The 15,085-nt window shown below is 39.3% G+C and overlaps 2 protein-coding genes across 3 annotated transcripts in view; both read left to right on the forward strand.

The window, feature by feature from the left end:
• The window catches only part of simc1 (SUMO interacting motifs containing 1), a gene marked incomplete at its 5' end in the record, with an annotated part of 8,226 nt that extends 4,385 nt beyond the window's left edge, over nucleotides 1–3,841 (forward strand). Inside the window, 3 exon segments of the mRNA XM_014008361.1 lie at nucleotides 538–694; nucleotides 915–999; nucleotides 3,395–3,841. Coding sequence (XP_013863815.1) covers nucleotides 538–694; nucleotides 915–999; nucleotides 3,395–3,606 — 454 coding nt within the window.
• A 15-nt stretch (nucleotides 3,842–3,856) lies between these two features.
• On the forward strand, nucleotides 3,857–15,079 carry LOC106517496 (CCR4-NOT transcription complex subunit 6). 2 transcript variants are annotated; one of them, XM_014008380.1, is made up of 12 exons: nucleotides 3,857–4,071; nucleotides 5,057–5,178; nucleotides 7,619–7,805; nucleotides 8,094–8,179; nucleotides 8,299–8,403; nucleotides 8,623–8,691; nucleotides 9,427–9,584; nucleotides 12,139–12,293; nucleotides 12,405–12,559; nucleotides 13,197–13,427; nucleotides 14,425–14,627; nucleotides 14,710–15,079. In XM_014008380.1, exons 2-12 carry the CDS (start codon nucleotides 5,067–5,069, stop codon nucleotides 14,923–14,925), a joined length of 1,677 nt encoding a protein of 558 aa, XP_013863834.1. In that variant the 5' UTR covers nucleotides 3,857–4,071; nucleotides 5,057–5,066; the 3' UTR covers nucleotides 14,926–15,079. The 2 variants fall into 2 exon arrangements, with proteins under 2 accessions (XP_013863834.1, XP_013863826.1); XM_014008372.1 differs by having other exon boundaries at nucleotides 3,964–4,161.
• The last annotated feature ends 6 nt before the right edge of the window (nucleotides 15,080–15,085 follow it).

The raw sequence follows: 15,085 nt of genomic DNA on the forward strand, positions 1-15,085 counted from the left end.
ACACACACACACACACACACACACACACACACACACACACACACACACACACACACAATTCTATCCCATTTTATTCTTTAGAAAAGAGTCATAAGAATTGTGAAAAAATGTACTTTTAAAAAGCAACAAATTCACTTTTTGATTAATACATTCAAGTTTCAATCTTTTGTGGAAATATCTAAAATGGATGGAGAAGAAAATCAAATATTTTTTATTTCAGAGGACAGTTTTTTTTTCTAAAGCATCGTGTTGGATATGCTGTCAAACAATGGTGTTTTAGTGATGAAAGAATATAAAACATGAAGAACATTAAGAAATCTTAAACAATTATCTGAGTCATCAATAAGTACAAGTAGTTAATACTCATTCTGTTTGTTTTCTGTTTTAATGATTTTACTCATGATCACAAATGTATCATAGGTTTTGATTTCTTCTATATACAACCTCATGGCAGTACAACCATGTGGTGTTCTCTGAGCAGCACAGTGCCTTGTGTCCAGTTTATGTCTGACATGTTTGTCTGTTTCTGATCTGCAGGATGTTGTTGCTGAAGAGCCTGCAGAGCAAGCTGCTGTTATGTAAGCTGTTGGAACAGTTGTTGGACTATGCATGTCCGCAGAAAATCTCTGTGCCCATGTCGCTCAGCCGGCTGCTGCACTTTCTGAAGAACTGCACTCTGGCACCAGACCCAACGGTGAATATCAGACATCATGCGGATTGTCTTCATTTTCTATTTTATTGGCAGGAAGTAATTGTAAGGTATCGTTACAATTTAGATTTTGACAATCAACTTTGTCAGGAAGCTGTTCTTTACTGGTAGAATTGTTTTTGTTTGGTAGAAAACAACTTGARATGTAAAGAAAACAAAAGCAAGCCCGTGTTCATCGCAACTGATCCGTGAATGTTTTTGTCAGGATGGGACTGAAAGGTGGCAGAGGTGGGAGGAGTTGATCCACCTCCTCTGGATGTTGCTGCTCAGCTATAACAACGCGATGAAAGGTGAGCTGGTGGTAGAAAATCATGTAGATTTCTGAACTGTATTTGACATGYGCATGTGTGTTATGTAAGCCAGGCTAACCTAACCAGGCAAATCCCYTTCTCCATTGAGATGTCGTTTTTGACTTTATAGTAGATGCTGTTTCTGCARTTGGGAGAATTACACAAATTTTGGGGCACTGGTTCTCAAGTCCCTTTTACACAATCGGAGTGCAGCAATACTTTGATCCACATTTATATATTGATTAAAAGATTATTGATTCAGTCACATCAAAGCAAAACAAAAGCAATGTGAATCAAATCCCCATCTATATCCCCATCTAACACAATGATTGTTTTAGATGGGGATATGATATTGATTATATGTCCCATCATGTGTCGCATCATATAAATTGCAGACTTGTGAACTGATTTGACTGTAAATCTTATTGTGACAGACATTGTGATATCGAGAAACATCATATTGTCATCCAAACAAATGGATATAATATCGTATTGTGATAAAGCTGGTGATTTACACCACTATCACAAAAGATGGCCTTTGCAGGTTCTTCTGATCTATTAGAACATGTGTCAAACTGGAGGCCCGCGGACCAATGTGGCCAGCTGCTGCGTTTTATATGGGCTGTGAGAGCTTCAAAGTTGTTTTAATGTCTTAAAATAAAAGTATGCTGCTTTAAAACCAGCATTGACCATAAACTGCATGTCCCATAATGCTATGTCGATTATTTTACCTGCAAAATGATAATATCCCACAACTACGTGGAGGTGCACAGGGTTCAAAATTAGTTAGTAGCTGGCGAAATTCACCTTGCAAAATCTCTATTTTGCTGCATTTTTGCTGGCTACTTTTTCTGCAGCCCAGTTGTAGTGGGAAGTGGGAATTTCCCATTTACAAGTTGTAAATTTAAACTTGAATGCCACCTCCAGTGGGAATTCCCTGTTGGAAAGTGAGAAATTTCAGAATTTAAGACCGTAGTTACCCGCCACAACTCAACATAAAACATCCCAAACATCATCTTTTATTTTTACTTTTAATAGTATATCTGTATTTATTCATGTGTAGTCCAGTGTACAAGTAGTACTTTTCAGTATTTACAAAAGAACTTGTGAAAACACTGTTTCTATGCACAAAATACCACGTAGAGCTCAGTTATTGTTTGTTAGCGGTGCTCAGCTGTAGCAATGAGACGTTTGTTCGGAATGTGACGTTTTGTGTTTGGTTAAAGTTAAACACGAAACATCGAAGTTTATTACAACTGGCCCACTGAGGGCTACTGTAATGCTCATGCAGRCCTTGGTGAAAATGAGTTTGACACCCCTGTACCAGAACATGGCTGGATTGCAGCAAATAAAAAAAAAAGAACTACTTTAGTGTAAGCCATTGTGAGTCYTCATCAAGTGTGTAGAGAACCCAAGTTGACTGCTGCTAAAGTGGATCTCAGTTTGTTTTATGACTGATAAGAAGCAGATGTCCAGAGAGCAGGCAGCCCCCTCGTCCTCCTCTCCTCACCCGAGGCTGAGGGAGAGTCAGGCTGTGGAGCTAAAGTCTTAAAAGCTCGAGCTGCTGGTTCAAAGGTTGATCCATCGATAACATGAAGCCTTGRATTGCTGAGGCATTGTGTGTGAGTGTGTGTGTGATTGTGTTCAAGTGATGTTAGCCGCTAACATGCTAATACGAAGCTGTATCATGCTATATTAGCTGTTCCAACCCCTGACTGCTGCAGGGGCGTGTCTTAGAGGCTTTTATATCAGAACACGGCCGCTGTGGCGAAACCGTGGAGAAGACACGTCATCGTGGAGAGAGAGAGCCTTTTAACCAATGCATAAATTAGACTGCAGTACCACTGCTCAACCCATAGTATACAGCAAAAATACATTTTTAGACCAAATATTGCAGATTTGAACAAAAACATCAAAATTAGCACAGAAATAGTACTAGATAACATTTTAGCCACATTCTAGGTAGTTTTTTTTTTTTGTTTTACTGTTGAACTTACGCCATATTTTTCTCWCCCGCATTCATTATGCTTTTGTGTATTATTGTATATTTTGAACTGCACTGACCTTGTGTTTGATTTACAATTTTAGAAATTAATTTCTTGATTTGATGTTTCAATTTTCGTTGCTTATGTGTAATCATGTTTTTCTGTTTCATTTTATTCTTTCCACCATTTTTATACTGTTAATGATTGTACAGCACCTTGTGAATATATTTATGTGAAAGGCGCTTTATAAATAAAACTTTACTTACTTTATCAACTAAAAAAATAAATGTTGGGGTAAGTTACCCTTTAAGTACTTCACATTACAAAGATACATTTAGTTACAGTACTTTTTTTTTCAAAGCACAATTAATTTACTTTGAAATAAACAATCTGCCACCTGTCATTCACAGGCTATTTGAGCAGCTCTTCCACAGAACGACGAGGCAAAGCCAGCACATTAGTTTACAAGCCAGAGGACATGGTGACAAAACCAGCTGTCCGAGAGGCCGTGGAGTCCTACCTGTCCAGATCCCGGGCTGACCTCGGCCAAGCCTTACCTCTTCATGTGGAAGAGTCTCTATCTTACCTGCAGGATTATTTGCTGGATGTCTGTCAGTGTTGAACCAAAAATAATTGCAGTGTGTTTGGTGTTTACAAGATGTTCTATAAAGTTAATTTTAAAAATAATTTCATGCATTTATTTGTAAAAAAAAATGTTTTGTATGCTTTTAAAAATWTCCTTAAAGACTTTTATTGTTTTATTTAAAAAATGCATTTCCTACTTGCACACTTTAAAGCATTACATAATTTCTTTGACAAACTACACACTGTTTGATTAAACTGTTTATTTTGCTAAATGTGTGTGTTTACTGAACGAGCCCGCCGTCATTCATCAGTCCAGCATTTTATTTTCTGAGATTCAACAGCTGGTTGGACCTTTTAGACGACAACCAATAGGACGGAGCGCTGTTATCGAAAGAAAAAAAACCTACAGTCGCCATGATACAGCAGCGGAAACGGGAAAAGAAGTAGCTAGAAAACAAAAGAGAACACGCACTCGTCCTCGCGATTTGGTATGCTCTTGCAGGTAAAAATAAACCCCTCTCGACAACAACACAGATATTTCCACTCTTCGCATCGAGCTTCTCTTGGATGTAAAAAGCGCTGCTCTTATTACGTGAGTCTGATTTTATTCAAATAGAAAGTCGGTCAGCTTCAAATTATTGAGATGCTAGCTTTGTTGCTAGCAGGCTAACAGAAGCTAAGCTAAAACAGCTCGTGATTGCTCGCGAGCCCAGCGTTTTATTCTGGTTTCATGTGAACCCGCTRGCTGTTTTAATCTCGGGGATGTTAATTCCTGCTGCTAAAAGCTAGCTAGCCGTAGCTCTGAATTGCGCTGTAGTGTGTGGCCTTGTGTTTATGCGCAATTCACTCAGAGCTTTGGCATTATGTAAACAACAAGTGCACATTAATCTGTTTTCGTATCACTTCGTGTGTTAAACTCGTTTGGAAGGACGTGAAGACGGTAACACTGTTAGTGCCTTTCTCTTTACTCTTAGCAATTAAGCTCGAAAGTGATCTGGCTTTGTTATGTAGTTTATTAGCTGCCAATTTTGGTTAATCAGTTATAGAGTTGTCGTGCTAAATAAAACAAGTTGTTCATCTTTAATTCTAATAGCGAAACTGTTAATTTTTGGACGAAATGCTGCTCTTCACGCGGCTGTAAACACAGTTATTCCCCCGGTTTTGACGTCAGTGCTTTCGCTCCAGTACTGTATTTTCGGCAGCAGTGTTTTTATTGAAATGTTTTACTTCCAAGAACATTCTCATGTACAAAGTTTGGATCCGGTTGGGATTATTCCCGATTAGTAGTGATTTGCTTTAATGCTTTGCAGATATATTTAAAACGAGAATAATCTGTGCAGAAACTTCATACGGTTAGAATATGAAAGACAGAGAAACCGAGCCATGAGTTTTTGGCCTGAACTTAGAGGAATGCCTTGCGATTTATAGAATATTGGTATATATTTTATTACGTGACCGCTGACAGTTTTATTACAAATGATCTCCAGTGTTATAGGAATGCCCAAGGAAAAATATGACCCGCCGGATCCCAGGCGGATGTACACAATTATGTCCAGCGAGGAGGCAGCAAATGGGAAGAAGTCATACTGGGCTGAGCTGGAAATCAGTGGTGAGTGTTGTTAAATAATTTGGGCTTTTACAGGTATCTGAGAAAAGCTTGTGGTACAATCTGTTTTGTGGTAAATGTAATGAYGTATATACATGCAGAAATGACTGAAGTGTGTGCAAAATATTCAGTGAGTTAGTAGAAGGCAGCTGCAATGTAATAATTTCTCTTCCTTGAGTTTAATGGCTTTCAGTTGGTGCATCCAGCAGAAGTGGTTCTCTCCTGCCAGCTATATTTAACTGTTAAAGTACWAATGAAACAAGTACTTAATTGCCTGCACCCGTTTATAACTTTTAACCTTGTTTACCTTCTGCAAAACAATTAAATTTTCTTTATTTGCAACTCCACACATGTATTGCACAAAGCGTCGTCACACTAATAAGCATATTGTGGACAACTTGGGGGTTTATTGCTTTGCTCAAAAATATTTTTAAAGCAGAGTGGGATCGACTGTCTATATATATATTTTGTTGCAAGATGATCACAACACCTACTGAGTCAAAGTCACTACAACCATAATTACTGTGGTAATTGCATATTAGCTGTGGGGTGCGGCATACTTTCATTTTGAAACCGATTGCATCACAGCGGCATGACAAAGGCTGCCCCATTTGAAACTCCTCCAAATATTTGTTCAGGTGGTAGAGCTACACTGCATGGATTCTTTATGGCATAGCATAGTGTTTCCCAAAGTTGGGGTCGGGACCCACAGTGGGGTCCTGAAACATCAAGTTTGGGTCCTGAAAATATTGTTTTGAATTAATTACACAAAAAAATACAAGAACATTTTTTCCTTTGTTTTTACAAAATAATAAGATTAGTGTTCTTAAAATGGACAACAATAGCATAATAAATAATGTTACAATGCTCTTGTTTATTTTACATGAAAAAAATGTTTATCAACTGACAACAGGTGTGTGTGTGGGGGGGGGGGTCTCTGCTGCTGGTAGTTTGTGGGTCAAAAGCTGAAAAGTTTGGGAACCACTGGCATAGCATACCCAAAGGCTTGTTGAGTGACTGTTATAATTGTAACACAGAAAACACAACTTAACAGCGAAGAAGAAGTACATTTTTCAAGTCTAGTATTTGGTTCAAGCATTGCCAATGTTCAGATAGCTGGTTGCTAGTTTTTTTATTTTTAATCAAAATGACAAAAAATGAATATTAAATACTAAAAGTTCTCATGGTAATGTCACGTTTATTTCAGTCTACAGCTTAGCTCGTTTTTCATCTGTGACTCCTGCCAACATTTCAAAAGCATCACAGGTGATGTAAACAAGATGTCCTTCAAGACTTAACACTCTGATTTAATCAACGCTTGGTTTGCCTCGAGGAGTTTGCAATCCATGAATTAAGGACATATAATAATAATAATAATAATAATAGAAATTCTTGTTTCAGTACAAAATTGTTTAATTTTACATTTTAATTTAGCTATAATAAGTTATGTTAAAGCATAATATTTAAGTATATTTAAATTTCATTGTTGATTCTTGACGAATACTGCTAATTAAATTAAGTTTAAGTTTAATACCTCTGTAATACCTCTTATTCATTCTCTGCTGAACTGCACAGGTTTTAGTTTAAAACAAAGTAAAAGTGATTAACTATTAATTTTTTCTTTGTTTAGAGTTTGCCTAAGTAGTAGTAAATGGTAAACTAATAGAGGGTTTGTTGGCCAGTAGCTGGATTTTGAGCTTGTGTAATGTTCCTCCAAAAACACAACTTTCCCTTTTTCCAGGTTTGCATGAATAAGTTTCAGCTCGACTCTTTCCTGGAACTTAATAGAACCAGGACAGAACTGCACACAAATGCTTGTCGGGATCGAAAACGGAACAAGCTGAAATTTGTGCTGAGTTTCTTGGTGCTGCACATTAATTAAATTACACGTAAGAGCTAAATTCAGCAGTGTGCTGCTCTCCTGACAGCATCGATGTGTAATCTGGTCTAAAGGGGTACCGGTGTCCGTTTTGACACGTGATTGAATTATTGACATTTGTTTGAAGCTGTAGACTCATTATGGATATTAAAATACTGGTAAAAACTACTCTTAAATAAYTATTTAGTTTTGTGCTTTCTTGTTTTGAAGACCTTAACTTTTATTACTTAATGTGTTATTACAACATTTTTAATTGAGTAAAATAAAGAGTTTTTATAAAGCTAATTAAATTGGTTTTAATCAAGATATTGAAACCTATTTTTATTTATTGTTCATCTGTTTTGAGTGATGGGGAATTATATGTGAACAAGCAGCTGCATCATGTTTATCAGTTGTCCTTCAGTGGTAGTAAATGATGCCTCTTTTTTGTCTTCTGCATTAAAAAAAATAATAATTTATGTCCATCCTAATSAAAATGAAGTCAGTTCATGCATGCTGAACTGTCCATATTTAATTTCTTTTGATTTCATTTCTGCTTTGCTTTTTTCCCTCCTGTCTCTGCAGGTCGAGTAAGGAGTCTTAGCACGGCCCTGTGGTCTCTCACCCACCTCACTGCCCTTCACCTCAGTGACAACTCACTGTCACGCATCCCTCCAGACATTGCCAAACTACACAACCTGGTGTACCTGGATCTCTCATCCAATAAGATCAGGAGCCTGCCGGCAGAGCTCGGCAACATGGTGTCTCTCAGGTCAGTGATTTCAGCTTACACAACGTCATTAGAGGCGAGCTGGAGAAGTGGCTCTCACGGCTTACTCGGAAATGTCATAACAGATCAGTTGAATGACCTTTTTTATGTCACCTTTCAGAATTTTTTTAATTTTATTAATTTTATAGAGCTGCATGACTAATATGTTTTTGAAGCTCTTTTTAACATATTGATTAAAAACGGCGAGATAAATGTTTCTGAAAAGTAATGAAGGCCATGCTTTTTTATTGTTTAGTTTTTAATGACCAAACTCCCACTTGTCCTCCACAGGGAATTGCTTTTAAATAACAACCAGTTGCGAGTTCTCCCATTTGAATTGGGAAAACTGTTTCAGTTACAGACACTGGGGTTGAAAGGTGAGTGCATCTTAGTTTGTTTTGTTTTGTTTCTTTGTTATTATGTTTTTTGTTGGGTTTTTTTCATTATTATTTTTATTTTTTGGATAATATTTCAAGCTGATTTACCTCTTTCCCAGGAAACCCACTTGCACAAGAAATCATGAGCCTCTACCAGGAACCTGATGGTACACGGAGACTGCTCAGCTACTTGTTAGACAATCTGGCAGGGGCTATCAAGCGCAGTAAGTGTTCATCGTCTTCTGCTCCTGTGAGACCAGAACAAGAATTGTATTTGGTCACATTACTGCTTTAAAACACCTGAAAAAAAAAGATAGCTTAATGAGTTCATGGATGGCAAAGTTTTTAATTCAGTTTGTGGGTTGTTAATGTTTTCTTAAAGTACCATTTGACTCTAAAGGTTTTATCAACATTCAGACTGAACCATTTTCTCCTCCTCACAGTACCAACAGAGCAGCCACCAGCTCGGTCATGGATCTCACTCCAGGAACCTGATCGAACACGTCCATCTAGTAAGGGCCACACAAACAAACCCTATTTTCTCATTGATGTTTTGTCTTGTTTTTTTTTTTTTACTTGGCTAGAGCTAAAAGTGCAGGAAGTGTTCTCTTTGTGTCTTCAGCAGCTCAGCACAGGTCTGACGCTGCTGAAATTAATCTGTCAGCAATTTACAGCTGAACGTTGACCTAAATGTTGTCAAATATTTAGCTGTAAAGATGAGTTGTACACAAAAAATACCCCAGATGTTTCAGACAGGACATCTGTAGTAGCAAAAAAAAAAAAAGCTTCACTGTGTGTCTTTACAAATTCATCCTGTCAATTCTGTTCTTAATTACACAATGAGCTGATGTCAAAGGCATTGTTTTAATTTTAAAAGGAAAAAAAACATGATCTTGATTTCATAACCCAAACAATAATAATGTTAATTAGAGCTTTGTTTGGATATATTTAGGATTTTTGCGTGATTATAAAGCTGAAGCTGCAGCAAGTTCTGTAACAAGTTAACAAGRGTAAACTCTGGTACGGATTGCTTGAAGGTTTTCTTCAGAACTGTGGTGTGCTGTATTTTAAGAATTGTTTTTTTGGCAACACTGGACATCTGTTTCCAAGAGCTGCACAATGTATCAAAAATTAATCATCATCACACTTTCATTCAGAAAAGTATCAAAATAGCAAAGGACCGTTCCATGTTTTTCTTTTTTAGATTTTTTTTTTAAATTTTATGTTTTTTTTTTGTCTGCCTTCAGCTCTCTTCTCGGTCATGTGCTACAACGTGCTGTGTGATAAGTACGCCACACGACAGCTATACGGCTACTGCCCGTCCTGGGCACTAAACTGGGAATACAGGAAGAAATCTATCATGCAGGAAATCCTCGGCTGCAATGCAGACATCATCAGTTTGCAGGTAAAAAAATATCAAAGCACAGTTATTTTTTATTTTATTTTATTTTATTTTTTGTGTGTATTAAAAGTATTTTTAACACGACTTACTTAAAGTGGGCCTGTTATGCAAAACTCACTTTTTTCATGTTTTTAAACTTACTTTTGGGTCTCTACTGCTTACAGAAGCAGTCCAAACACCAAAAAAAATGCACCCAGCCGTTTTTTAGCTGTAATTACATGTATTTTTAGGTATCTGGAAACACGGTATTTCTCAAAGCACGTTATTCTGACGTCACAATAGCAGTCACCTAGCAGCCTAAACCAGAGTCCTGCTCCTCACGAGGCAACCCGAGGTGAAGCTCCGCCCACTTCCTCAAAAGACGATAGTTGTGCTGTTTGTACAGCAGCCATGGAGAACAGAGGTGCCTGGATTCATTTTATTTTTATCTTTGATGACAATGTTCTGACAAAATCGCCAAAGAAAGCTGTAGTTTGTGAAAATAATTTCACTTTGGAAACTTCTACCATGTCGGGCGGCGGAGCTAAAGTATACAAACGGATAGGGGGAATAGGGGAGGGGGGGTTTCCATAGCAACTTCTGCATACAGCACGTTCTGGAGAGAGCTGAAGAACAGGAAGAACTGAAAAGGTGAAATTTCATRGTTTGAGATTGTTTTTGTGAATTAAATCAAATGAACATGTTTTGTATAGCCCACAGATGGATCCTAACTTGTGCTAAGACCCCCATAATAGGCCCACTTTAAAATAATCTTTTGTGGACCAGAGTCCACTAGGAAAATGCCTCGCAGGCATTCAGAATCTTTTACATTTGACACTAAGCACAAAGTCTAGCAGAGCAATGTCCAAACAATGTATGTGAACAAGTTTTCAATAGGTTTTGTCGGCACAGCCGCAAGAAAACGTGCGACAACCAGAAAAGGCAGTACAGGTTTTATATATATATAGCTTGTAAAAATACTAATGCAATGACATGAAGCAGGCAGAAAAAACAGGATCACAGTTGACATATCTGGCAACATGATATAGCCTCTTAAATAACCAGTAAAATGGTGCTAAGGAGGTATTTTGACTAGAGCAGGGGTGGTCAGTACTGGTCCTCGAGGGCCGCAGCCCTGCATGTTTTACTTRTTTTCCCTGCTCCAACACACCCGATTCAGTCACTGAATTACCTCATGTTCTGCAGAAGRCTGGTAATCACCCATTCATTCAAATCAGGTGTGTTGGAGCAGAGAAACAAGTAAAACATGCAGGGCTGTGGCCCTTGAGGACCAGGATTTCCCACCCCTGGACTAGAGGCATCACACACGCTTCAGGCAATTGACCATTGTGAAAGAACAAGACACCATTTTGGAAGGGGCGGGTGGTGAATGGAAACAAATGATCAGGGCCAGATTTCTGCACAGAATTGCAAATAAATACATGTTTTTCATGGGTTGGCTTTTGCCTATCAGAAACATAATTTATTTCTATCAAATCAAAATATAGATTATCAACTGCAAACTGAGTTTCATTGATTTGCTGACCTAAATTGAATACATAATGATGACCACAGTCAGTTTTACGACCTAACGTTTGAGTTGTCCTCGCCCCTACCAATATGGCTGCTCACTCCAACTATGAAAATTCACGCTAGCACATCTTGTTCATCTAGAAAGTTCAAGTTTGTCCTGTGTTCAGTATTAGTTTTGGCAAATATTCTGGATTCTATGATAACATGTTGCTGTTATCCATCTAGCTGTTTTGGCTAAATTTCATATGTCACATGTCTTCATATAAATGTTCCATTCACTCTCTCTCTCAGGCAAAAGATTTGCATGCCAGGTCATTTGGTTGTTCTGAACTAGCTGTAGGTGATCTGCTGATCCCACCCCCCCACCTTTCTGCTCCGAACTTAAAACCAACTTGAAGCAATTATTGCTTCTCATGCTGAGAGCATGTTTCATTTTTTACTCACGGGCTAATTATTCTAGCACACGTGTCAGCTCAGCAACAAACTGTTTAAAAGCAGAGAAAGCAGTCTTTTAACAAGTATAATCTCAGCTGCTGCTACACTTCGACTTAAAATGTTGCCTGTTTCATGTTTTTGCTTTAAAATAACTGAGTTCACACAGCTGGGATGAAGACTTCTGTTGAATTAAAGTTCGCTCATCCAGGTTAAAAAAAAACCCTCTAGTGGACCAGAGGCTTTGATTACAGAGATGTAGCACACAATGACAGCCCATAAGCACTATGGGCTGTCATTGTTTGAAAATCCTTGCTCATCTGTAATTTACTAARATTTCCAACATCTTTGTATTAAACTTTGTCTTCTGATTCTTTTATGATCTCCTTTCTACTGTGACACATTTAGCCTCGAAATATAATGTATTTAATTTTATTGAAAAGAAATGTCTGACCTCCGTGCTTTAATTTCTTATTAAGGTTTGTGCCTATAAGTGAGCAGTACTTCACTTTTGGAGAAATATTGATTAGACAGATGTTTGRTTGTGTTGGTTGTTGCACAAACTTTAAATCTTATCGCAGATCTGGCTCTTTCTCCTTGCTGTCAATTACAGGAGGTGGAAACGGAGCAGTACTACAATTTCTTCTTGCCTGAGTTGAAAGAGCAAGGATACGATGGGTTCTTCAGTCCAAAGTCACGAGCTAGAACCATGTCAGAGTCAGATCGTAAACATGTGGACGGATGTGCAATTTTCTTCAAGACAGAAAAGTAAGTGTAACATTAATCTCTTATAAAACTGTTTTCTGTGTCTGGGATTCTATCTTCTTGCGGTCGTGTGTAATTGTTTACTTCAAKGTGTGTTTTTGTGCTTCTCTCCAGGTTCAGCGCCGTGCAGAAGCACACAGTGGAGTTCAACCAGCTGGCCATGGCTAACTCCGAGGGCTCTGAAGCCATGTTGAACAGGGTGATGACGAAGGACAACATTGGAGTAGCGGTACTGCTTGAGGTCCGCAAAGAGCTTATCGAAATCTCCTGTGAGTAYCTTGTGCACTCTGATTTTTAATTTTTTTTTAATTTTGACTGTTTTTTTGCATTTCTAGATTTTAAATTTGTTTTTGGATTATGTTTTACTCTTTGTCTTGTTTGTAATTCTCCACGGTACTTTGGAAGTYTGGTTATTACGGCTCCRGCTAGGGAACATGGGAGWTTTTTTTTTCTTTTGRGTTCCCACGCAAAAGTCATTTATCACTGTTGTGCCTGCCGGTTTATTAACAAACTCACATGTTCACTATTAGCGAGTTTGCCTACTACTTTAATTCAGCTTCAGAATGAATATATCACACAACCAGGCATGGAAGTYTGTCAMATGRCAWATATTTTAACACAGTGCAGCCACACAACATCAATGTCAATTTCACGAACTGTGGCCACACATCCTGTTTTGGTAACTGGATATTTCAAAATAAAACTCWGATTTAATTCAGTTCATATACAAAACAAACCTTTGCGAGGTAACGCAAAGATATTGCGTGGGAACACAAAAGAAAAAAAAATCCCCCCATGTCCCCTCATGGGCTCTGTAGGTTACAGAGGCCTGTGGTGCATAAATAAGAGCTCTGATAAAGAAACACTCGTGATCACTTRTCCCTGATATTTTGTCCCTCCTCTCAGCTGGTAAGTCGCTGCATGGCATGGACAAGCAGCTTCTGCTGGTAGCAAACGCCCACATGCACTGGGACCCGGAGTACTCGGARGTCAAACTAGTCCAYACCATGATGTTCCTGTCGGAGGTGAAGAACATAGTGGACCTTGCCGCACGCAGCTTCAAGCTGTCCACCTCTGGCGAGACCAATGCAATTCCACTGGTGCTGTGTGCTGACCTCAACTCCTTGCCTGACTCCGGTAAGTCACCAGGACTAGTTGTGAGGCTGTGTGCTTTAAAGGGGACCTATTATGCAAAATTCACTTTTTAAAGGTTTTTTTACTCAACATTGGGTATGTACTTCTAAAAAAAAACAGTCCTAGGACCAAAAAAATGCACCCAGGGGCATATTTACTGTAAGTAAATGTATTTTTAATGTATATTAACGACAAGTTTTTATACTTCCGTCATTTTGTGATGTCACAAGCCGTACAACAACCCACCGGAACCTGTGTTTTGCCCCTCAACTAGCAACCCCCGGGTGAGACTCCACCTCCTCAGAATAAAAAGCCGTCACGGCTGTTGTTGTGAAATGTGCAGCTCATTTCATAACAAGCCTTCCAGTAGGGCAATGGGTAGAGTGTTGGACCAAAGAGCGGGACACTAGGGTTCAAGACTGGCACGGACACTATTTAATTATTTATTTTCATTCGTTATGAACACATTTTCTCACGTAGCTCTATTGTTTAGCTTGTTAAAGCCTTGTTAAAGCCTATTTGTTTGAGTTTCTGAGGTATTTTGGCCGCTGCTGCTCCCTGCTCTGGTAACAGCATGCAGAGTGAGCGCAGAGCAGAGGAGGGGGAGAAAAAAAAAAGAAGCTGGGACCACGACTCTGCCTCTGGGTCTCACTCAAGGTCCCATATGGTTGTACAACGGAGCTTCTGCTATTATTAGCCATGCTAACGTAAACGCTGGCTTTGGAGGGCGGAGTTCAACAGATTTTTGGAGAGCGTTACCAACAAAGCTCATTAACATAAATAGCTCTTCTGAACGTAAGTCAGAGCAGGCAGAACTAGAAAATGGGAAATTTTATCATCTGAGAATCATTTTGTGCATTAAATTGAATGAACATGGTCTGGATAGCCCAAAGACATACCATAAACATTTCTAGGACCCATAATTGGTCTCCTTTAACTGCATTTTGTTTTCATTAATGCTGACACTAATGACATCATCTCATCTGTGCGTTCCGTTCAGGTGTGGTGGAGTACCTGAGCTCTGGCGGTGTGGACTGCACCCACAAGGACTTCAAGGAGCTCCGCTACAGCGACAGCCTGACCAAATTCAACTGCAACGGCAAGAACAGCCTGTCCAACGGCAGGATCACCCACGGCTTCAAGCTGAAGAGCGCCTACGAGAACGGCCTGATGCCTTACACCAACTACACCTTTGACTTCAAGGTAATTAGACAAACAGGATAAAGATGGGCGCTCGTGGGTTAAAACAAAGGGGCTCCCCCACTAATCTCTCTTCTGTTCTTAGGGTGTGATCGACTACATTTTCTACTCCAAGCCTCACCTGAACGTGCTGGGTATCCTGGGCCCCCTGGACCCCCACTGGCTTGTAGAGAACAATGTCAGCGGCTGCCCACATCCCCACATTCCCTCTGACCACTTCTCCCTGTTTGCTCAGCTGGAATTGCTCCTGCCCAATGTGCCCTCACAGGTCAATGGGCTTCACCTGCCTGCACGCAGGTAGTGAGACCCTGCCATACCACCAGGGGGAGCTGCAGCCACAGCTCCCCCCGCTCAACCTTATCCCCCTCTTTTTACCAGCTATTCCCTCCCTCCACCACACTGGAGGAGGAAGACATACACACACACACACACACACACACACACACACACACACACACACA

Source organism: Austrofundulus limnaeus, unplaced genomic scaffold (assembly GCF_001266775.1).
Source record: "Austrofundulus limnaeus strain Quisiro unplaced genomic scaffold, Austrofundulus_limnaeus-1.0 Scaffold1, whole genome shotgun sequence".
In the NCBI taxonomy this organism is placed as follows: Eukaryota; Metazoa; Chordata; class Actinopteri; order Cyprinodontiformes; family Rivulidae; genus Austrofundulus; species Austrofundulus limnaeus.